The 24,625-nt window shown below is 34.2% G+C and overlaps 1 protein-coding gene across 1 annotated transcript in view; it reads left to right on the top strand.

Moving 5' to 3' along the window:
• Positions 1-1,393: 1,393 nt before the first annotated feature.
• Positions 1,394-24,625, top strand: part of LOC106050977 (ubiquitin carboxyl-terminal hydrolase 48-like) — a 28,354-nt gene continuing 5,122 nt past the window's right edge. The window contains exons 1-25 of the mRNA XM_056008639.1: positions 1,394-1,568; positions 3,753-3,933; positions 4,541-4,658; positions 4,883-5,015; positions 5,587-5,662; positions 6,238-6,295; positions 8,760-8,881; positions 10,381-10,623; positions 11,170-11,316; positions 12,018-12,142; positions 12,683-12,787; positions 13,066-13,178; positions 13,662-13,740; positions 15,257-15,411; positions 15,959-16,005; positions 16,109-16,231; positions 17,467-18,146; positions 19,264-19,388; positions 19,569-19,750; positions 20,570-20,683; positions 21,528-21,649; positions 21,738-21,922; positions 22,139-22,294; positions 23,897-24,022; positions 24,176-24,227. Of these exons, the coding sequence (XP_055864614.1) occupies positions 3,794-3,933; positions 4,541-4,658; positions 4,883-5,015; positions 5,587-5,662; positions 6,238-6,295; positions 8,760-8,881; positions 10,381-10,623; positions 11,170-11,316; positions 12,018-12,142; positions 12,683-12,787; positions 13,066-13,178; positions 13,662-13,740; positions 15,257-15,411; positions 15,959-16,005; positions 16,109-16,231; positions 17,467-18,146; positions 19,264-19,388; positions 19,569-19,750; positions 20,570-20,683; positions 21,528-21,649; positions 21,738-21,922; positions 22,139-22,294; positions 23,897-24,022; positions 24,176-24,227 (3,526 nt within the window). The 5' untranslated portion in view covers positions 1,394-1,568; positions 3,753-3,793. The remainder of the gene's footprint in view (positions 1,569-3,752; positions 3,934-4,540; positions 4,659-4,882; positions 5,016-5,586; positions 5,663-6,237; positions 6,296-8,759; positions 8,882-10,380; positions 10,624-11,169; positions 11,317-12,017; positions 12,143-12,682; positions 12,788-13,065; positions 13,179-13,661; positions 13,741-15,256; positions 15,412-15,958; positions 16,006-16,108; positions 16,232-17,466; positions 18,147-19,263; positions 19,389-19,568; positions 19,751-20,569; positions 20,684-21,527; positions 21,650-21,737; positions 21,923-22,138; positions 22,295-23,896; positions 24,023-24,175; positions 24,228-24,625) is intronic.

The raw sequence follows: 24,625 nt of genomic DNA on the forward strand, positions 1-24,625 counted from the left end.
GACTAAACAATATGTACTACTATACCAGTGGCGTAGCATCCATGGCAAAAGTAACACCCTATTCTGTTACATAGGGAATCTTTAAAGATGTTGATTTTTTGAACTATTACTATGAACAAATTGGGGAGAAGGTTAATAAAAAAATGTTCAAGATAGAGCGATGATTAATTTATCATGGAATAGTGTCTTTCACTTGAATGGCTGCCTTGTCGTAATTTATGTGCACTGGACTGTCGTTCGGATGGTCTCGTGTTTATACCCTAAGACAGAATCAATGTTGTTTGTTTTCCAACCGAATTAAAAAATAAAAAAGAGCCAACTAATGACTTAACTTCACCAACAACTTGCCAAACATACAGACAACATGAAAGACTGAGAACGGTGGATGATGTAAACACTGAGCACATTGAAGAAGTTGACAATTAGTGACTGAAAGGAACTCATCGCATAATGAATTTTAGCTTTAACTTTAGCATGCAACAACATTTCATTTAAGTCATCGCTAAGATTATTGTTTGGGTTCATTAAATTGTCATCGCTAAGATTATCATTTAGGTGACACAACTAACAACGACAATTTCTTAGCAGTTACATAAATTCTTAAGAAAAAGCGAAACTTTACCTTGACCCGCAGATTCAAAACGAGATAACAGACCTGTTTGGCAATGCTGTTTCCTAATCTTATCTTATCTTATATAATACAGACGTTACTTAAAAAAAGAGGATGATTACGTTCTACGATTCATGCATGTAACCATGTTAACCAATGACTTAAATTCTGCCAACTCACTGTTTTTCCTGGCTGGCTCAGGCAACCTATTTTATGCTCTAATAGCACAAGGGAAGAAGGAGTATTTGTACAAATTTGTCCTAACATATGGGACGAGGAATGTACCTTTATCTTTGTGTCTTTCTTGGTATTTTTTTTATTAGATTTTGTTTTTGTATTTGAAGATTATGGTTCAGTGTTTTATGTATAATTGCTACTTTACTTTTGAGTCTTCTCTCCTGAAGGCTTTCTAAATTTAGTGATTTTACTAAAAGTAAAGGTGTTACTCTAGTCAACTGTGAATATTCTTTTTCTTTATGAATCTCACGTACTGCTCTATTTTGTGTCTGTTCCAGTTTCTTAATGTTTTCTTGAGTTGTTGGTCTACTTATATCACAAATTTAATTACATGAATTATCCAATTATACTTGATGTAGTTACACTTCGTGCAAATGTTGTTTTGTTTTTTTTTTTTTTACATATAGCCCTACAGGTCTACTAGAATCTTGATCAGGTGTTTCGAATTCATTTTATAATTCTACGAAGGAAAAAAACGAAATATATTTTACATTAATTTGTCAATAGCAATACAAGGGAGCTAATTCTGTACGCAAATAACCTTAATTTCCGCTCCCAGTTTATCAAGAAGTAGAGTCTAGTCTATAGACTATTTAATAAAGAATATAATCTAGTATTGGTATACTAGTATTAATATTAAGTATAGTATTATAAAGTAATAGAATACTACAGCAACAAAAAGACAGAAGACTGAGAAACAAATAACTGAAGACATTAACAGGTCTATTTATCTGGAAAATTTAGAATAATTTAATTAATTTAGTTTTAGATCAAGAATCAAGTGACAAGTGTAAATTATGTTATTAGGATTATTAGGTGTTATTTTTAATTATAATTATTTAGAATTTTCATTCTAGATCTAGATCATAAATGCTCTACTTCTACATTAAATATGATTAAATATGACTAGATCTAGTACTCTCTAGACGACTAGACTCTAGTCTAGTCTCTAGTATTTAGTAGTAATGTCTCTAAATTCTAGATCTATTTCTATATTATTTTGCATTTAACATTAGTTAATAGTTAACAGTTACAGTATTAATAATTATATAGTTAAATATAGTAAAGACTTGTATTATTAGACTAGTAAGTGGTCTATCCGCACGTATGATGACGTACTGATGTGACCTCACCTGCGCGCGCACGCTCTACTACAAGAGCGCGCCCGGTCACTGTCCCTCTCTCTCTCTCCTCTCTTTTAGTAAATCTTAGTTCTATCATTCTATGTAATATCAAAATAAAGCTTAATTCATTCTCAATATTTATTTTTTATAGTCTTTTATAATATTTTATTATTACATAATATAGATCCACAGTTTTCATGTCATTATTATCATTAGAGCATGACTAAATCTTTCATGAACAATAAAATGATACTACCGACACCGTCTAGCCGGTAGTGACCTTGTGACTTGATTGCCATAGCGATAGACAGCGTGGTGCTGCCACTTGCATAATATTGTTCAAAAGGGTCCTTCGATGGGAAGTTTTACCTAATTTTTTTTATTGAAATATTGTATATGACTCCTTTTGTCTCAGAAGGCAATAGATGCGCCCAAATGAGTCATTGGTTTTGGTTTCGTCTTGAGATGGGGCAGAATCTGGTGTGGCTAATCAAGCCAACTCTAGAGCGGAAGACTGGCCAATCTCAAAACTTCCTGATTGGAGACATGGTCCCGCCAAGAGAGACGTATTATGCGTCTCAGGCAGCACAAGTGGAAACTATTCAATCTGTGGTCTTGGTACATGTATGGTGACCAGCTTTCACTGCCATAAAGAAGAGTGCTCACAACACAGGCATTGTAGACTAGGATTTTGGTTGCTGTGGTCAATTTGGCATTTTCCCAGAAGCGCTTGGAGAGTTTTGCCAATGCTGTAGTAGCTTTTCCTATTCTTTTTGTCAGCTCGATATCTAAATCCAGGTTACTGGCAATTGTTGATCCCAAGTAGGTAAATTCTTGCACCACCGTAAATGTGCAAGGGACATTTGAATTTTTTTTTATAACAAGAGTAAAACCACCAGTTTCTGCTTTCTGCCAATGTATGCTGTTGTTCTGCTGTTCATTAATATTATAGAATTATAAATTCTATAACTCATCTGCATTTAGATATGCATTTTAACAACAGTAATAATTTTTGTAGAGGCAATGGACTTAACTCTTTTAGTGCAAATTATTTTGAGCAAAAAAAAAGGAGTTTTCAGGGATGACCACAAATTTTCAAGGGGGAAGAGTTACTAAAACTAACATAACCTTTTTATTTTATTAAATAATCTAACATATTTGATTTTATTATAAAGGAAAATGAATGAGCTACAAAAATATAATAAATAAAATACATTATTTAAAATTTAAAAAAAAAAAAATTTTGACCTTACCACGGAAAGGGGAAAAAAAAATTCATAAAAAAATCGATATACTGAAAGATTTAATTTTTTATTAAACATTTAATCCATAAATATTGAAAAATCACAATACTAAACACATTTTGTCACTTCAAATTTCATAAAAGATGAAAAAAGTGCACCTAGAAATAGTATTATTTACATTTTTCGATTCTGGGAAATAAATGAGGAACCACTAACACAATGTTGTCTTTTTAAAAAAAAAAAAAATATTTGTCCTGCATACAAAGAACAATCACTCTCATAACTTGAAAATTAAAAAAAGAGGAAAAAGAGAGAAATAAAAAGTTTAACATAAAAAAGATATTGAAATAAACTTTAAATATCGTTACTTGCTGAGAGTAACACCGCACTGACCAGAGGTAGTGAAATTACTCTCTGAGAGTAACGCCGCACTGAAAGAGTTAACAAATTAATGAACTAATGGAATGTTATAACATGTAAAATGTAGTTTAAGCTCTTAAGAAATTTCACCCTGATCACATTGCTCTGTATTCACAGAAAATCTCAACTCTTGAGTCTCCTTGAATCTGATATGCAGCATGCCTCCGAAACAAAAAGTGCATCTTGATAAAGGAGCCTGGCAGTGGGCAGAGACAACAGATTACACCAAAGTTACAGACGAACATGTCAAAATTGCATACAGACTTAATCTGTCTCCATGTGAACCGGCTTCATGCAAGTAAGTGTTTCACCACATCAATGAAGACCATTGAATCATTCTGGAGATTTTAATGAGGGTTAAATGCATTTTCGGAGGTATACCATTTTAAGAAAAAGGCTTAAATAAGTCCTTTCATTAGTTATGATTGTTGACTGACTTGTGTTTGATAATTTTAAAACTATTTAAGTTTTGCATTCAAAAAATTTTTCCCATAATGTGTCAATCTTTAACGTTTTCAAATGGTATTAATAAACAAATATTTGCTTTTAACCACTGGATAGTCTTGATATTTTATTCCAACTCTAAATGGTGAAAACATACTTTAGAGTCCTATGACGATTATGAAGATTATGGAAATAAAAAATAAATGAGAAATGTCAATGATTATTTTTTGCTGTTCCCTTTTTTTCTACGAAGTTAAGAAGGCAATTTTTTTTTTTTTAGATTTCTGTATGAATAAAAACAATCAAGCAATTTTTTTACAAGTATTTCACAAGTTAAACTTCAATGATGGCAATGAAAAAAAAAAATTATATTTAGGGATTTTCAGACAGAAGATTGTATTTAAATGAAATGGGCCTTTGCTGTGTATTATTGATTCTAAATAATTTCTTTATATTTTTAGGCGCAACTGTAAAGGGAACCCTTTTTGTCTCAATAATATTGGAGAAAAAAAATGGTTTGGTACATTTGATGAAACCAAATGGCTGAACTTTGACCCTGATTCAGAACGGCGACAGAAGGTAATGCTGGATCTTTGATTTTTGGCTTCATTTTTTTTTTCTTGGTTAAAAGTTTTTTTGAATGTATTATTACCAAATGGTGATTAAAACTTTATGAAGAAATGTATTTAGTAATAAGTTAGACAGTATAAATAAGAGATTTTATTTTGGTTGTATAATTTTATTGTATTTATTTGTTTTGAATTTTTTTAGAGCTTGACAAATAAAACTGAATTTATCTTTAGGGTCATTTTGTTGGTTTGAAGAATTTGGGTGCTACCTGTTATGTGAACACTTTTCTTCAATTATGGTTCCACAACCCTATCTTCAGAAGAGCTGTCTATGAATGGAGAGATCCCAATCTTCCAACAGTATATTGTATGTAAATATTTAGTTTTCCTAGCTCTTTATTATATGTGTTGTATTCAGTGCCATATTTAGACTTGATAAGGCTCATAGATATTTGAGACATGGGGCTCTTTTGAGGTGCTTTATTATATTATATAGCAGTGCTTGGGAGATGAGTGCACAGAAAAATATAGAGGTGCAGATCTTAGAGATGAAGTGGAGATGGATTGGTCACACCCTTAGAAAAGATACCAACAACAGACAGGTCTTAGAGTGGAACCCCTCAGGGCAAAAGACGTAGAGGAAGACCAAAAAGAACGTGGTGATGCAGTGTACTAGAAGAAGCAGAGAGGGCAGGAAAGAGCTGGGAAGCCATTAAAAAAAAAACTAGCAAGAGGCCGTGGAGAGTGGCATGTTTTTACTGAGGCATTATGTTTCATGAGGAACTCAAAGGAAAGATGATGATGATGATATATATCAGTGCTAAATATTTCTTGAGGGCCCTAAGCTATAGTTTGTGTTACCAATAGGTAATACTGTGTTTGTATTCTACTGTTTTGTACTGTAAATCTTTGCTATAATTAGGTGTTATTTATTATAGATGAAGGATGGAAACCTGATTCCATAATTGGACATCTGCAAGTTATTTTTGCTTTGTTACAGTACAGCAATAGATGGTGAGTTGATATGGTTTAATTATATTATAAGCTTGTCAGTTCTCTAAGTGCTTAGAAAAAAAGTAATTGTATCTTGTCAGGCTTTTATATTTACTGTCAAGGATTTCTGTAAGAAAGTATGGCAATGTAGGCAGAATTTATACAAATAATATTTGACTTCTTTGCATTCATATAAGCTCTTGGAAGGAACTTAAAGGAAGCTTTCATTATGCTTACTTCTTTTTGGTCATTTATCTTTTATGGCATTCAAGACTCATAATATTGTGTTACACATTGCCGAACAAAAAGTTTTTTTTTTTTTTTTTCAATATTTGATTAAGAATAAATCTTATCTTCTTATCTTATCCTATAAATTACAGATGTTCCTTCTCAACAAAAGATGATTATGTCCTATGCATGTTAATTAGAGACTATACCCTAAAACACAACTCATATACAATGTGAAAAATAATAACTTTATATAACTTTTTTTTACTATCTTTTTAACTGATATTAAACCTAGCTATCTCCCAACCCATTATAAAGTAAGAGATTGAAACAAACTGTATGAATCTTTTTTTTTGTTTGTTTTCAAGCTTTGTTGACCCATCTCCATTGATTGAATGCATTGGACTAGACACAGGCGAACAACAGGTACATCTGGATATTTCTGTGACGAGATGTTAATTAATTATTATTTGGCTTGTTTATTTATGTCTAGGGGAAATTTTATTAATTTTATCCCGCTCACATATAAGATTTTGTACAGGCACACCGCAACTAACAGTAAGAACAGACCAATATTATAAGTTCATAAATAAAAATAATTTAATGAATGAAAGTTTACAAAGGAAAGTGATCAAATAAAATTATAATTAAGAAATGAAATGAAGGTGCTAATATCTAAAATAACTGCTCATCATGGATTGCTAATTATTGAGTGATTGGAGAAGAAGAATGTTCCTATGTCTGGCTACTTATTTTTCTTAGCTGCTAGCCCTTGGGTCGTCTTCTGGCGGTCGTAGGACTGGCACTCAGAAGGATGAGTCATCCGGCTCTGTCTTAGGACGTCGGCTCGGGATATTCTCTATGCGGTAGGCAAGCTGGCTCTAGGGTGAGGCCGCTGCCTGTTTAGCAGTAGAGATGGTTGGTGCTGCAGACTAAGTTGTAGTGGGACGATCTCTCAGCTGTGATCTCTAGCTCGTAGAGAGCCGTGCTAACTCAACACCAGTTTATCTTCTGCTGCGAAGGTTGCTCTAATCTGTCGGCATTAGGCAATAGCTATTGGGCAGTGGACAGTTTGGGCCGGGTACTGGGCAGATGATACTGGGCAGTATGAGGCACTGTGGACACTGGGCAATATGTTAAGGCCAAGGACAGTAGGCAATGCCTTCTTGCTAACAGGTATGTATTTGGGGGGGGGGGGGGTATCTGGTGTGGTCTGCTCCGGTTACAGCTTTCTATGGAGATCTGGTAGTTGTAGCAATCGTGTGTAGCAATCAGGGGTAGCAACCAGGCTGGGGATAAGACAGACAATTAGGAACCTACTAAAGGCATTGAGCAGGGATTCCCATATGCCTTGCAATCATTCAGATGTAGGCATTGGTATCAATCCCAATAAGGCATTTAAGACAATCATGTATAAAACTTTAAAGTACGCATACAACTCAATAACAAAGGATATAAGTAAGATAACCACAATAAATGTGCTATAGTACAATGTGGGATGATACTTGTCAAGATTCATCCATTAAATTTGATTACGACGATAAGTAATCAGTTACAGTAAAATGGGGAATGAGCATATTATATACTAAAGGATAAGATGAAAATAAAATACTAGGGATCGAGATACAGTAAAAGGGTTTGATATAATTAATCAAAATTACATTCATCCAAGGAACTAAAAGTTCACAAGGGTGTGAGAAATAATAATATGTATGAGGGATATATAACAGAAATGTGAAACCATTAATTTCACATGGGCTCTTTAAGTTTAGTGCACTGTGATCTAAGTTCTTAGACAGTACTTAGATTCACGAAAGGTTATTGTTTACATCAATCACTAAAATACAAGAATGGATGAAACATAACAAATTAAATGTAATAACTATAGTTTCAAATGTAGACAACCATAGCGGCATTAATAATACTATATATAGCATCAACATAAAATAGTACAAGATACATACATAATAAAGTCATAATGTAATGACGGGGAACGTGGTTGTGTACTAATGTGTACTCACACATTCCTATAAGATAAAATGAATATAGTAAAATGTTTACACTTACCCATTTGTCCCTAATGAAATCTCACAACTAAACTTCCTAACAGAGGAGACTGTATGAATCCTAGCGGGCCTAACTTGGAATGCTTTGGTCTCTCTCTATATATAGATGTGACTTTTCGTTTAACGGGTGGGGAAGAAAGCTAGCTGATTTTCTCACATGTACCGGAGATGTCAGGCGTCAGGTCAGATTTATGGTTAATATTCGTTGCCTACCGTGAGAGTAAAGTCTTAAGCGAATATGTATCTGTCCAGCCCGAGTGCAATGCTATTCTTAGAGCGATGTGTATCCTGCGGGGGGTGGGGGGGTGGAAATAGGTGTGAAAAGTTATTAGGCCGCGGCGTGTAGCGCTGGTGCAGCGACTTAATGTGTGCTGGTCACCTGTCCAGCGTTCAATAATTAAAAGTTAGCCCTAGAGAAGCTAGTTAATGTTTTGCGTCGAGATTCGTCCCGTGAGAAACGTGCGAGGGAGATAAATCCTACAAGAAATTAGCTGTGGGTGGACAGGAAAATAATTGTTTTAAGTTAAAAATAAAGTTTCTCATGGTTTGCTGGGAAAAACTCAAATGAACTTTTGCATGCAAGTTTCGTATCGTCACAATTTCAACTTTAATTTATGCAGACTTTTTTTTGATAGTTAAAATATTTGGATAAACAGAATAAATTGTTGCTTCATGCATTATAACATTTAAGAAAAGATTTCTTTCTGTATAGGATGCTCACACAATTTCTTTCTGTATAAGATGCTTACACAATTTCTTTCTGTATAGGATGCTCACACAATTTCTTTCTGTATAAGATGATTACAAATTTTTTTTCTGTATAGGATGCTCAAGAATTCTCCAAGCTCTTTCTTCATCAGATGGAGTCAGCACTATCAGGCAGTGTTCCAGATAAAGAAAATGTTATAGTCCAACAGTTTTGTGGAAGTTATTGCTATGTTACAGTGTAAGCATTTATAACTTCTTAGACTTACAAAGCATTTTAGGTTTGTCTCCAATGGTGTACATAGATTTTTTTTTTTTTTTAGATAAAAAATATTTTAGTCATCTAGCTGACAACGAGGTTATGGAATGTAAAATCTTAGGGTTGGTGAAAACACACATTTAGGAGCTGTTGCTAAAGTGGACAGAAAAGATATTTATATGTGCTTTAGTCCATGTGGGGCATGGTAGCCAGGTAGTAAATTTATAGGTGCCTTAGTCCATGTAGAGCATGGTAGCCAGGTAGTAAATTTATAGGTGCCTTTGTCCATGTGGGCATGGTGGCCAGGTAGTAAATTTATAGGTGCCTTAGTCCATGTGGGGCATGGTGGCCAGGTAGTAAATTTATAGGTGCCTTAGTCCATGTGGGCATAGTGGCCAGGTAGTAAATTTATAGGTGCCTTAGTCCATGTGGGGCATGGTGGCCAGGTAGTAAATTTATAGGTGCCTTAGTCCATGTGGGCATGGTGGCCAGGTAGTAAATTTATAGGTGCCTTTGTCCATGTGGGGCATGGTGGCCAGGTAGTAAATTTATAGGTGCCTTAGTCCTTGTGGGGCATGGTGGCCAGGTAGTAAATTTATAGGTGCCTTAGTCCATGTGGGGCATGGTGGCCAGGTAGCAAAGCACTTGGGTTTTGAACTTAGGCATCTCAAGCTCATAGTCCACCCAATTCAAATGGGTACCTAACATTGCTTCAGGAAAGTAAAGATGGTTGATTGTTGTGCTGGCCACATGACACCTTTGTTAACCTTTGTCCATATAAACAGATAAGCTTTATGTCATCTGGCCCATGGATTGCTTTGTCTACAAGGGGAACTTTTTTTTTTTTTAATTTACTTTTTTCATGTTTTTGATGCGGGTGTATCTAATTTAGTTGAATTTTAAGAGTGAATAAGATTGAGACTTTGTTATAGATAATAGAAGTCCTCAACACTGACCTGCGATGTCGCAACCTCTGGGCAGTTTAGATCAATAGTTTGTTGCCACGTCACAGCTCAACCATCATTGCATGTGACATTGCAATGAGCTATTGGTCTAAACTGACCAGAGGTGACTTTGCAAATCAGTGTTCAGGCCTTCTATAATGATAAGTCTCAATTAGATACCTTTTGTCCATGTGTTCTAGTTGGTCCCCAGTTCATGTAGAAGAAAATATTGAACCTCATTGCTTTACAGACAGTGAATTTTTTAATATTTTTTTTGGCATCACAATTTATTCCTAATGTAAACTGAAAAGTTTTTAAAAAGAGATTCCAAGTATGAATTAAAAATTTAGAATAATCTTATTTAGTATAACAAAACATTAGTGCACAGCTCATGCTAAAAGAAGTTATTTTTTTATTACCATGTAGGTGAAAGTGTTTTGCATTTAATTAGCAACTACAAAATCCTTAAACAAAAGAAGAATGTATACCTTGGACCCACATATTGTTTATTTAAAAGTATATGTAACACTTTTCTAGATGCCAGAACTGTCAGAGTCAGTCTGAGACTCTAGCCACCTTTTATGAGCTTGACCTCAACATCAGAGGTCACTCAACGCTGGACGCCTCAATCAGGGACTTTCTCCAAGAGGAGAAGCTGGAAGGAGACAACCAGTACATGTGCAATGTGTGCTGCAGCAAGCAGAATGCCACTCGGACAATCAAACTGATCAAACTGCCTCCAGTTCTCAACTTACAACTTCTTAGATTTGTATTTGACAAGTAAGTACTGCGCTTAGGCTTTTCAACTCCAGAAATATGACATGTTAATAAAGTAGGTTTTTTAACATGGAGGAAAGGAACTTAGTTTTTCTGAATTAAAAACAAATAGTTTTTCTGAATTAAAAACAAATAGTTTTTCTGAATTAAAAACAAATAGTTTTTCTGAATTAAAAACAAATAGTTTTTCTGAATTAAAAACAAATAGTATTTATACATTGTCGTTGTTTCCATAAGATTGCAGTGCTTGGGCGAATAGAGTTTTGATTTATTTTAATTTAATTCTTTTAGCTATTGCTGGATTGCTTTTTTTTTTACTTTTTTAAAATAGCATCTTTTTCTCTCAATCATACCTTTTACCAATTCATTATTTATAAGTCTTTTGACATAACAAAAAAGCTGTTGATAAATATAAATAAATGGCAGTCTGCTTTTGTTTTCTACTCTACTTTTAAAAACATTTGAGAAATTTGTCTTCAATAGTTTTTGTAAACTTTTGTACAAATCCAGGTAAAATTTCATATTTTTATTTTGTTTTATTTTCTCCAGGAGCAAAGGTCACAAGAAGAAGCTTAGCAGCTTTATACAGTTTCCCGAAACTCTGGACATGTCTCCTTATTTGGATGTAGGTAATAGTGGAGACTCCTCTTATGAACTAACAGCAGTGCTCATCCACAGAGGCCCCACTGCTTACAGGTAATGTAAGAGTTTCTTAGTGCTGGACATTGTACTGCGCTATTGTTCTTTTTTTTTTTACATTAGTGCATTGAATAGAATAGAATAAAAATGAATGCCTGGGCATTATCTATAGCCGAAAGGATGTCGCCGGCACAGTTCTCCCTTCGCCTTACAGCTGATGTGTCCAAAGGAATGGTAAGTGTAGATACAGTTTGGGATCAGTGGGAAGCATGGTCGAGATGCCAAGTGCGCTTGAACTTGGCTTGGCTTGGCTACCTAGAAGGGGGCTAGAGGTTCGACACCCGACTCGGGCAGAGTTGTGTTTACTGAGCACCTAAAGGCGCCCCCCCCACACACACACTGGTCCACAAGCGCTATATAAAAGCTATATAATAATAATCAGCTGCATCACAGGCTCTACCAGGTTGTAAAACTATGTGCTGGGCGCTGTCTGCGGATTAGCGGCTCCTGATTTTCCTCAGGGTTGGCTCCCGAAGCCTTTCCCATGTTTGGGTATATCTGCAAGGTACCAGAGATTTGAATTCAGGGTTTTCCTTCTCCTAGTCAAGGCTAATACAGCTTACTGGGTTAGGTTCCAGTTAAATATTCTGAACATACTAATTCATGAAATACTGTATACCTTCATTCAACAATCACAAACACCATGCTAAAATAGTTTGTAGTGTTTTATATACAATAAAAATCTTTTTATTTTCCAGTGGCCATTATATTGCACATATTCGTGAGCAAGAAGATACTGGAGCCTGGTACAAATATAATGATGAAGAAATTGAGAAGATGAATAACAAGAAATTAGAGCTAGGAAAGGAGGAAGATATTTTGGGTAATAGTTTGGTTTATTTTAACTAGAGTTTGGTTTGATTTTTTTTGGCATGGGTTTGTTTGGGCTTTTTTTTTGTGTTAACTTATCAAAATATCAACAGATTAGCCAGAAAAAAAGTAATATTGATAAATAATTTTGGATGTCTTATAGTTTTCTGATACCTCTTTCATTACAAATGACATACTGAGATCAAGTCTCTAATAGGAATTAGCCAGTACAAAGGTTTAAAGGTCACTTAACTTTGTGACCAACAACTAATGGGTGTGTTATTTAGCTAGCACGAAACCCAACCTATTCTCACCTATCCTCCACAAATGACAAGTTTGGGCTTAGTGGACTCACTGGTTTCCCTAAAAAAATATAAATTTTTAGTCCTAGCCTTTGCTGGAATTGGAAATTAAACTTTTGTTTTGCTGGAAAAAGCCTTAACTCTTGTTCCCTTTCCTTTTCTTGTTCCCTTTCTTGCATATTATTTTCTTATTTTCTGTTATTTTGTGTTTGTTTTGTTTTGTTACTTATACAAATATTTCCAACTTTTAGCCACAGAGAACAACACAGAGAAGGCCCCAAAGGCCAGCAAGGGAAACCACTCTTCTAGAAATGCATACATGTTGGTCTACAGAAAATGTAAACAAGAGAACAATGGTAATGTATTACAATTACAATTTTAACACAGTATGACTCATTCCTAATGTGCAGATGACTATAATTTGTATCTTTAACATTTTTTTAATCTTTACATTGGACATTATGAAGCCTGATACAATTGGTGTAATGAACTTCTTTGATGGTTTTAATTAAGACACACGTCTGGGTTCTTTTGATAAAATTTGCGTAAAAATCTAGATGTAAGTAAATGTTTGTAATACACATGGCCTAATTATAAGATTTCACTAGAAGTCAACATTTTGTTTACCCTATAGGGGAGAAAACACCAACAGTAACTGAGAACTTACTTCCCCCTGCAGTCAGGGGTTATGTTGAACATGACAATCAAGAGTTTGAAAATTGGATCCTAACAATGCTGGAAAATCAGGTGATCTGTTGCTTGTTGTCTCATAATTTTCAAGATCATGCTAAAAGCCCCCAAAAATTAATAATTTTTCTTTTAAAAAAAAATAAAACTTAAGCTTTTTAAAAAAAATTTTTTTTTCTGTTTATCAAAAAAAAATTATTTGCTAGTCTTATGCCTTGTCACATTAATGATGGCTAACAATCCTTCTAAAGAAAGGTCTAAAGAGTTTCTAGAGTCTGAAAGTTTGCTAAATTAGACAATTAATCATAATAAGACATTAAGCCCCTCTTTGTATATTTTCTGAATTTTTAAGACCAATAGAGACGATAAAGTTTTTACTCTGAACAGTTGATCTGCACTGAAGTGCATTTTTACTCACTTTCTATTGCATACATGATCTCTTTGTGGGAAATGAAGGCAATAGGTCTTGACTTACTTATTTTACATGTAAAAAATATCTGATCAAATAAAGGAATTTTAAAAATGTGAATCTCTTTCCAACAGGAACAAAATATCAATGAAGTGAGACAAGGCTATGAGGACATGAGAACCTTGTACACAACACTCCCTGTCAAATCTCTGGGTAAATACCTGACTGGATTTGTTACATTGAGAAATTATGAACTAAGAAAACTATCACATTTAATTGTGATCACAAATTGGATATATTATAGTGAATGTACATTCAAATTTTTCATTCAAAATTTTTAATTTGGAAAAAAAAAATGGATATTTTTTTCATGACATTTGATTATAGAAATAAATGTATTACAGAAAATAAAGAGATATCTTTAAAACACTTCATTAATGTAGTTCTTAATTATAATATATTGTCATGAGGTATCTCTTAGCTTTTGCAGAGGCATAAGATTGGCTCATTCTGCTACTATCTATAAAACATCATGGCCATCAACTCTCTCTCCTTTTTTTTTCCTAGTTTCTTTCTCATGCCCACATGCCGTCAGTTGTGTGTTCTAAGTAACACATAGTTTTTGGTCAGTGCATCTTGGTCTCTGCCTGATTACTAAGCATATCTATTTAAAACATGTTTTGATTATCCCTGTAGTTGGTACATTTCTACTTTACTCTAATTAAGGTTTTCCAATGTTGGCCTTCATGCCAGAAGATCATCTTATGTCTATCCATGTGTTAATGTGGGAAGCATGGTCAAGAAGCTAAGTACTCTTGAACTTGGCTTGGCTACCTATGAAGGAGTCTCTAGGTTCGACACCCGACTCGAGCTGAGTTGTGTTTACTGAGCGCCTAAAGGCAGCATGGAAAACCTTCTCCCAGATACCAATCTTATTCACTGGTCCACAAATGAAATTGGATGATAGCACTCTGATCATGCTTTAAGCATGGAAGTAGCACTATAAAAAAGCTATAATAATAATAATTAGAGACTTAAACTCTGCTAAGTTATTGATTTTCCTAGCTGATTAAGGCAAACCCTTCCTGATCTAATGGCACTAAGGAAGAATGAGCACTTTTACAATTTTGTCCTAGCAAATTAGTCCTAGCATATCTTTGTGTCTAAGTATTTTATTAGGTTTTGTATTTGTAAATTATGGCTTAGTTTTTCATGTATTATTGCTGCTTTTATTTTTTTAGTCTTCTGTCTTGACTTGTCTCTAAGTTTAGTGATTTTACTAATGGTCTTACTTTAGTTCAATGTGAATATTTTTTAGTTATTTATCTCATAGCTCTATTTTGCATCTGTTCTAGTTTCTTTATATGTTCTTTAGTTGCGGGCTCTAAAACAGAGGGTTCATATTCTAATATTAGCCTAACCAAGGTTTAAATAGCATTTTAATTTTTATGTTCTTCATAACCCTAATGTTTTATTTGACTTATAAATAATTTCATCATGTGGAAATTCCATGATAACTTTTCTTTTATTATGCCTTGGTATTTTGAGTTTTTAGCCTGTTTCTGTTTAAGAAAGCTTCAAATTTCATGTCTGGATAGGGATTACTTTTTCAAATCATTGATATTAAACTTTGTTTATTTGAATGTTAGATACATTGGCTAGTTATTATTAACTGTTGTTGTTTTTCATATGATTAACAAATTACTATTTTTTTATAATGATTTTAAAGATGAGCCCTGGGAGTGGGTATCTCTGCAGTGGTTGGTCAAGTGGCTGGCAGAGCCAAAGAAAATAGATCAGGTGGTAAATAGAGTTCCCAAGTGTCCCCACAACAAGTTGCCCCCTGATGAAGTAGTCAAGTTAAAATGTATATCCAGTGTAGTGGTAAGTTTGAAACTCTGGATTATCTGTATTTACTGTACTGTGGTCATTTGTACTCAACTCTTGTTTATCTGTATTTATCTGTCTGAAACTCTGGTTTATCTGTATTTACTGTACTTTGGTCATTTCTACTCGATTCTTGTTTTGTGGTCAGTTTAAATTTTTTTGTAAATTTATGTCCAGTTCTTGTTTCACAGTTGTACAAAATTTAGTGGTCTGTCTACTAAATATATTTATACCTAATAAATCATCACAATGAAGCTCTTTTTGACTGAAATTTTTATATTTTTCAATATTTAATGCAATATTTAATTTAATATTTGATAGACAGCATTTTGCAAGTCCTAACGTATTTCAAGGTACATATGAATTATTCAGTGATATTCAATGTTTGCAAGTGAAAAGTGAAGTCCTTCAGGGGTCAGTTGGTCATGGGGTAGAAATGTTCGCTAGAAAAGCTGAACATTCAGATTTTTTTTTCCATTTTTGTCTTTATCCATTCTTTTTTTTCATGACTAGCTGAATTTTTTTTTTCCAATCTCTGTTCCAGGGTGATCAATTGTTTTCCAAATATCCTATCAATAAAAGGTATCCAGGGTAAGAATCAATTATTTTTTTTTTTATAGTTTTTGTTTGTGAGACTGTTAACATTTAAAATGTTTATATTTAAATCTAATTTCCTTTTGATTTTTTTTTTCAGAGAGTCCTTGCTTTGTGAAAAATGCATTCGCCAAAGATGTCGTGAGATAAGATTTCGTTTGTGTATGTCTGATGATGATAAACTTTTTAGCAGTAAAAAAAGTATTACCAGTATGGAGTCCAGGTAATTTTTTCTAAAACATTTAAACATGGTCTTCAGAATTTTTTTTTTTGGGGGGGGGGGGGGTTACAAAATAAAATATTTTTGGTTTTAAAAAAAAATTGTAAACAAGAGAAAAAAGATTATTGTCTCAAGTACATTCAAGAATCTACTACTCAGGTTTTGTAACTGAACTTTGCCATTCAAGAATCTACTAGTGAGGTTGTGTAATAGAACTTTGCCATTCAAGAATCTACTAGTGAGGTTGTGTAATAGAACCTAGCCATTCAAGAATCTACTAGTGAGGTTGTGTAATAGAACCTAGCCATTCAAGAATCTACTAGTGAGGTTGTGTAATAGAACCTAGCCATTCAAGAATCTACTAGTGAGGTTGTGTAACTGAACTTTACCATTCAAGAATCTACTAGTGAGGTTGTGTAATAGAACTTTGCCATTCAAGAATCTACTAGTGAGGTTGTGTAATAGAACCTAGCCATTCAAGAATCTACTAGTGAGGTTGTGTAATAGAACCTAGCCATTCAAGAATCTACTAGTTAGGTTGTGTAACTGAACTTTACCATTCAAGAATCTACTAGTGAGGTTGTGTAATAGAACCTAGCCGTTCAAGAATCTACTAGTTAGGTTGTGTAACTGAACTTTACCATTCAAGAATCTACTAGTGAGGTTGTGTAACAGAGCTTTGCCATTCAAGAATCTACTAGTGAGGTTGTGTAACAGAGCTTTGCCATTCAAGAATCTACTAGTGGTTGTGCAGCAGAACTTAACCATTCCAAAAAGAACTTACAATTCATTTATTTCATATGTTCATTAGTTCACTGGATTTTTTTTTTTTGTGTGCATTTTTTTAATATGTTTCAAATATTTAAACAACTAAACAGAATTTTTGCAGCTCGTGGAGGCTTATTAATGAATTTGTTCCACAAGAATAATTTTATTATCTACCGAAATTTAGTAAACAAAAAATCTATTTCTTTCAATAGCATTCCCATAGTAGTAAAGTATTTTGCTTTAGCTTTTCATTCTTTCTACGAAACAAATCTCTTAGTTTGTTCAAGCTTTACATCATCTGCCCTATAGATCGCAAAGTCTGATAACTTACTTACTTTACTTTTACAAAAATATTATATTTATATAATATATATTTTTATTAAAACTGAAGTATTTTGTTTTGTCAAATCATTTTTTGAATAGTAAGTTAAACTTTTCATAAAGGATGACTAGAAATATTTTTTTTCCAGTGAGGACTGTTATTGGGTGAGCACAAAACATTTACGCAGTTGGAAAAAGTTTGCAATGGATGAAATTTCATCAAAACCTGTCACAATATCCATTCAGGCATCAAGTCAAGGATCTGCTAATTTGGACATAGCTCCTTCTTCTTGTCTATCTAGTGACCAAGAAGCCTCATCCTCTTCTGCATCTTCTAGCTCAGGTATGTTTAGCAATCTGGACACTACTCACCAGGAGTCAAAATCTCAGAGTCCAAGAGACGACCTAAAAGGGCAGGATGACCAATCAAAGATCTCAGCGTTCTCCTCTTCCCTGTCAGAACAGCTGGCGGTGCAGAAGTCTTTGAAACAAACAGACAAACAATCTTTCCCACCTGCTCAAAGCTCTTTCAGCTGGCAGTACTCTGAAACTAAGTCTCCGCAGAGCAAGCAGGATAAATCTGGTAATCTCAAGCTGTCTCCATTTTCAAATGAAAAGAACTCTGCTTGTGAGAGCCCAGACAGTGGGATCATTGTTCTGAAGCCAGGGTCAGGAGACGACACTGTGGATGAGATGGGAGAGCAGCACAGGGTTAAAGAGAAAGTAGGCAATGGTAAAATCAAAGCAGCAGAAGTCAGCATGGAGGACCTACAGAGCTATGATGAGGAGAAAGAAGAAAGATTTAATGATGACATTCTCTGTGAGCATGGTAAGTGTTTGATCCTATTTCCATGAGTCTAAGAAGAGTGGACTAGTGTTTACAAATCTTAACACAAAAAGATATTTTTGTTAAAACAAATTTTATATAACAATAGATCTCTATGTACACCTCAGGCTTTATTTTTTAGTATTTCAACATTTACTTTGTATTTGTTACCTCCTAGTTGTGACATATTTAAAAAGCCCAAAATATCACAAAATATCACTAGTAATTGAGTGAATACCATTGACCTTATTTATTGGCACTCTTCTGCATAATTGTCTTATGCCACATATATTAAACATACATGAATAGCAGCACCAGGGACCAAGTTTTTAATAGAGAAAGTAGTGAATTAAATGCTACGAAAATAAGGTCCTGTATGCAAATTACTACCCCAATGTCAACGGGCGAAATGACTCTGGACCAGAAGAATCTTTTTTTGGACATTCCGATGATCTAGAGGTTAAGTTCGCTTAGTGCGTTATCGCTAGGCAGTGTTGTCGTTTCCGGGGTCACTGGTTCGATTCTTGGTCGGTGCAGTCCCTTATTTTCGTAGCATTTAATTCACTACTTTCTCTCTTAAAAACTTGGTCCCTGGTGCTGCTATTCATTTATGCTTAATATATGTATGTATCACATTTGTTTCAGCACCTAGCTTCAACTCTATATTTTTGTCTTTTGCCATTTTTTTTTATTTTTCCTATCCTTTCAACCTCTTATGTTTTATGATCAATTCTTTTCTTGATGGTGTATGGCCCATCAAAGTTTTGTTCTTCTGCTATTATTTTTATGTTCACCAAGTCAACTACTTTACATTTTCTCTAGATTCTGTTACATGTATCAAATGTTTCTTCAGAATTGAAGATTTTTAAATCCTACCCCAAAAACTCCCACAGGATGTCAGGGGATGGCCATGGGCAGGGTTTAAACCCGGGACCATCCAGACAACAGACCAGAGTGTAAACCATACAACCAAGCAGCCATTTTTCGTAACAGAACTGTGAATAGAAGCTACTGTAAATAAATACAATGTGTTTTCTGTTTTTTATGAAGCAAAAAAGCTACTTAACATTATATACCTGCTACTTTACATTATATATATACCTGCTACTTCATTCACCAGGTAACCTGAGAATTGATGAGAGTGGGCGTCGTCTTGTCTCTAAAAATGTTTGGGAAAGGTTACTCTACTACTTCCCACACATGAAACCATTCACTTTATATTCTCCACTTTGTGAGGAATGCTGGGTAAGTCTGGAACATTGATGTGTCTTTCTGTAGCTTGAGTTGAACACAATATCCTTGACGTACAATGAAAACTTTATGTGGCTATCTTTAGTATTATTGGAAATTAATCATAGCTTCTGGAAGTTAATGTGTAAATAACAACTGATCAAAATGCCATCACACTTCAACTTTTTTACACAGTCACTTCAGCAGTTTGAGCAGCAGTTGAAAGAGTCGAGGAAAATTGCAGGCCAAGGTCAGAGAGATGACCTTCTTAACCTCTACCACATGAAGAGCCGTCCCAAAATCGGAGATGATTGGTCTGGCCGCTCGGCATTTGTTGTTAGCACCAGTTTTGTGGATGGCTGGAGAAAATTTGTGAAGTAAGTTGTTTGAGTAACTTTCTAAAGTGTGTCTCCTTTTTCACTCCTGGTGGAGAAAGAAAAAGTTGGCAGCTAATATTAATCTTGATAATTCTTTTGTACCTATGTTGGAGTTCAAACCTTACTATTGGCTTAAAAATTAATGTTCAGAGTACAAAACTAAATTTTTAAACTTAAATTACTTCATATGTTAGTCTGATCATTGGCAAGTTTTGTTTATTTTTACCTGCACTACAAAATGACAATGCACATTATAGCCTTAATCTTTGTTGAAAGTTTATAAATTGAGTTTAATTGAATTGAAATTGAATGCAGAATATAATTTGAGCATTGTGCTGAAGTCATTCAATGTTTGAACTACTATTTTCTCTTCCACTACTGGGAGGGTTCATTTAACAAATTTAGATTGTTTCCTAATAATAATAAAAAAAATATTCAATAATGACTTTTCTAAAAATTTAGATTTAACAAATACTAAACGGAAATGTAAATTACGTTTCTTTTTATTTTTTAATTGTGCCAAACGTTTAGAAGCTAATGTCATCATCTTATTCGGATGTTTAACCAGAGTACTATCACCTGACATTGTGTGAGAGAGTTGCATTCTATTTCTACAGATTTTTAATGAAGTGTTAGTCTAATTGATTCTTGTACTTTTATGTATAAGATTGGATTCTATACCCCAAATAATTATAAATAAGGCATTGTCTTTGATTACAAAGATTAAAAATCAGTGCAGTATTTCTATGCAAACCCAGATGCGCATAAAGAAGCTGAGTTTGATTTCTAGCATTAATTGAACATTTATGAATTCCCTAGACATTCAGTGAAGAGTGAAAGTGTCCAAGAGATTGTGAATGCACCATTATTGTGTGAGCACAGCTTACTGTTGTATAAACCTGAAGATATGAATTCACCTGATAATGCTACCAGGTAAGTCTTGTGTCTACACTGACTATGCTGCCTATTAAGCCAGGGCCTTTTTTAAAGTAATGTCATCAAGTAAGTCTAGAGCTTCTATAACAAGGCATACACTAACAATGGCTACAGTTAAGTTATTGTGGACACTAAAATAAGGCCTGCCTAACCACCAGCTAAGTCCATACAACAACAAACCTGCTAAATCTACTCCTGCTGAAATGTTTGCAAGTTGGACAACATTCGGTGACATTAGTTTTGAGTGTGGGAGCAAGACCAGTTGTCATAGAAGGCCTGAACACTGAATTGTGACCAACCTGTGGTCAGTGGAGACCAATAGCTTATTTCCACATCACAGGTCTGGCGTACTGACCTATTGGTCTCCACTGGCCACAGGTTGCCATGTCGCAGGTCAGTGTTCAGGCCTACTATGGGAATTGGTCTGAGCTTACTTTGGGTCTATAATGCTACTTCTGCCATTTTGTATGATGTAAGGACATCACTAGCAGAGTATACATTCATCATGAGTTTACAGTTAAAAGGTATCTGGATAAAAACAAATTACCACATTCTATGTGATTCTGATTTTTTTACCTTTTTATTTCTAGGCTTCTATCCTTTCACCAAATTCATTACCAAGATATTTGACTGAGCGCTACACACACAAAGTTAAACTTAATTATCTTTATTTCTTTGATATATTTAAAGAAAACCTACACAAATCTTATTTAACATTGCTTCCAATCATGGGTTATGACAGACAGCAGTACTATGAACTGAAGAATTAACATTCTTTTTTAAATATACATTATTACTGTGGGCTATGTTTCATTTATTTCCGTTTTTATTTCCATTGAAGGTTTACTCTGGTCTGGGATGAAGAGTGGGAGAAACTGACCAATTATTTTGCTTACGATGTTGAGATAAAAGTATCCCAGGAGATTCAGGCAGATGGCAAGATGAATGTGGTCACAGCACCAGGTATTTCCACAGAAAAATGTTTCTTATAAAAAAAAAGTTGCTAATGAAATAATGAAATATTATGAGAATTTTTTTATTTCAATCTCAGGAGTGTGCAGCACATGTCTGAATGAAAGAATTCGTCAAGAGGAAGAAGGGAAGTATATTTTCTCGCGGCAAGTCATCTATGTAAGAAAGGTGGTTGATGGAACCAACATGGAAGCTATACTTAAAAGTGAAGAGCTCAAGGAAAATGGGAAGGGGTATAATTATGATCCAGAATTCAATGCTCCGGTAAGTCAGCCCAAATTTAGAATTTAATTTAAAAAAATTAATCACCAGTCAAGTGTTTCTCAGCATGGAAAACTGCTACCGATAAATGTTCTGATAACCCCCCCCTAGGTTTGGGCTTGGATGTGATTATCTTTCATTCTGAAGGAACATCCAAAACTTTTAAAACGATGTGAAAAAAACTGCTTCCAGACTTTAATTACTCTGTTTCTCTTCCAGCCTCATCAGAAGCTAAAATGTGCAGAACCTCCACCAGAGAAGATAGCCAAGCTGGACAATTCTCAGCCACGTAAAAGTTCAAGACATAGAAAGACAAGGGGAGAGAAGGAGCTTGTAGTGTCTTCAAACATGACTCTAAAAGAATTGAAAATACAGGTAGAAAGAGTTGGCACTTTGTTTCCACTAGGTCCATTGTGGACAACTAGGGTGAAGGAAGGTTAATTTCTTTTTCTGTCTTCACCAGTTGTCGGACTCTCATTAGAATGAGTCGGAATCATAAATAAAAGTCCCAGTTTTATTCAAAAGTTCATCTGTAAACATTTTTTTGAAAACTGAATGACTGCTTTAATTTTTTTTATATTTAAATAAACCAACAGAGATACATAAGAACTCCTGTTTCAATAGCATTTAGGTATGCATGGCCAAATGAGCAAACATTACTAAACCTATACTAGCTTTTCAACGAGTTGAATAATATTTGCAGGAAAAGATTTATTCACACAAATTGAGGGTAAATTTCAGAGCAAAGACCCTAGAACATGTAACAAACATCAATATTTAACCTGAATTTACTTAACTACAGTATGTCAAGTATTTAAACTAAAGAAAAAAAAATGAAATGGCTAAAGAAGCATTAACATAACATTCATTAATATTCTAATTATTGCTCTTAGATTAATATGCCAAAATGTATAAATCATTGATTGATACTTCTTCCAGACTCTACTTTAATAAAAGCTCTCTGTCAGGGGTGGCGATTTCCCCAAATGTAAGGGGCAACGGGCTGTGTGAGTGGTCAAATGGCTTGAGGGTATGATTCTGATAGTGGCTATTTATGTACCAGATGTACTAATGTATAATTTACAAAAGGGTTGCAGTGACCCAGTAGGACACTCAACTAAGTAGTAACCTATCAATAAGGTTTATTTACATAATGCTATCAATCCGGAATGTGCATATATATCCACAACTTTATGGCATCTCAAAATACACATCATTATTAGATATAGTGAACATCATTACACGCCAATATAACTCAGGTTCATGAACTTATGTTACAACAACTAAAGAAGCTATACTAAAGCCTTGTAGCAGCATACACACATTTGAATTACTGTATTACCGATGGCTACTTATGCACCATAAATACAAAATACTATCAATGTATTATAAAAAAACAAACAGCCCACTTAGGATCATGGCCAGGTCCTCCACTGACCTCTGGGACAAAAGGTACATAACCTGCCCTGAATATCCATGTTTCAATCCCATGTCCTCCCAAGTCACAACTCACAATAAAAAATAAACAAAACTAACATGTAACACAACACCGCTCCTAACACTCTCCCAATAGCCAATGGAAATGAACTACAGGATTTAAAACAAAAATGTAAGTAAATCTAAAAAAGAAACAACACTATTAAGGTGCATGTAAAAACAAGTCACAACTCATCTCTTATTTCTTGGTCACAGTCAAGAGAAAGAGAACAAAAATGATAGCAGATGGCTATTTTGAATTGGAAGACAGATTTTCAAAGCTAAGTAGTAAAGCTCAGGTCTTCAAACACTTCAGGAGACTCAGTGTAGTCTAAATAAAACCTAGTACTCTATACTTGTCATTTCTTTCACTCCCAATGCTTGTTTGAATGGATAGTGAGACACTGGGTACAGCCATTCTCTATGTTGTGACTTGATGGTCTGCACCACAGTCATGTTCTCTTGTTTCCTATTTTAGTTGTAATTTATTGTCTATTTCAGCTCTTTAATCTATGCAGTGTGCCTCCATTTGATCAAAATTTGTCTCTGGATGGCAGGAATCTTAAAAATGATGAAAGTACTCTTCAAGACTTAAAAGTCTACCCTCAGTGTGTTCTCTTTCTAAAAGTGAGTACTTCCTGTCTTTTCTTATATTAATTGCAAGGATTATTTTGTTCAAGAACATTTGTTTAAAAGGAAGTTAAACTTTTTATGAAACTATCTTTCTCAAAACATCAATGCAATGTTTACATTTGTTTTATTTCTTGCAACATTTTGAAGGATGATGAACCAGTAGGTGAAAGTTCTACTTCTGTTGATGACTACTTGAGTGGTAGGTAAACTTTTGTTACCCACCATTAGATTAAGAAATAATCTTATCTAGTACTATAATTGTATTCTTTTCAATAGCAAACCTCCAAATCCTTTTCTTCAACAAGTTTGATTTGAGGATTTGAGCCTTATTAGGGTTTACTATGATATGGTACTTGAATTGATTCAGATGAATTATCCAAATTTTTTTCTTCAACAAGTTTGATTTGAGCCTGATAAAGATTTACTATGAAGTGAAACTCATTTGAATGATTCCCATGAATTTTAAGCAGGAGGGGAAGTGATATAAAGAGGAGGCTCTAGTTTTTAATTTGAGATTTTATTCTAGATTGTTGTTTTCTTGATTCAATGTATTTTTAAAAGCATTTTGAAATATTTAGAAACACTATGCCTGGTAAT

The sequence above is a fragment of the Biomphalaria glabrata genome, chromosome 13, assembly GCF_947242115.1.
Source record: "Biomphalaria glabrata chromosome 13, xgBioGlab47.1, whole genome shotgun sequence".
NCBI classification, from domain to species: domain Eukaryota; kingdom Metazoa; phylum Mollusca; class Gastropoda; family Planorbidae; genus Biomphalaria; species Biomphalaria glabrata.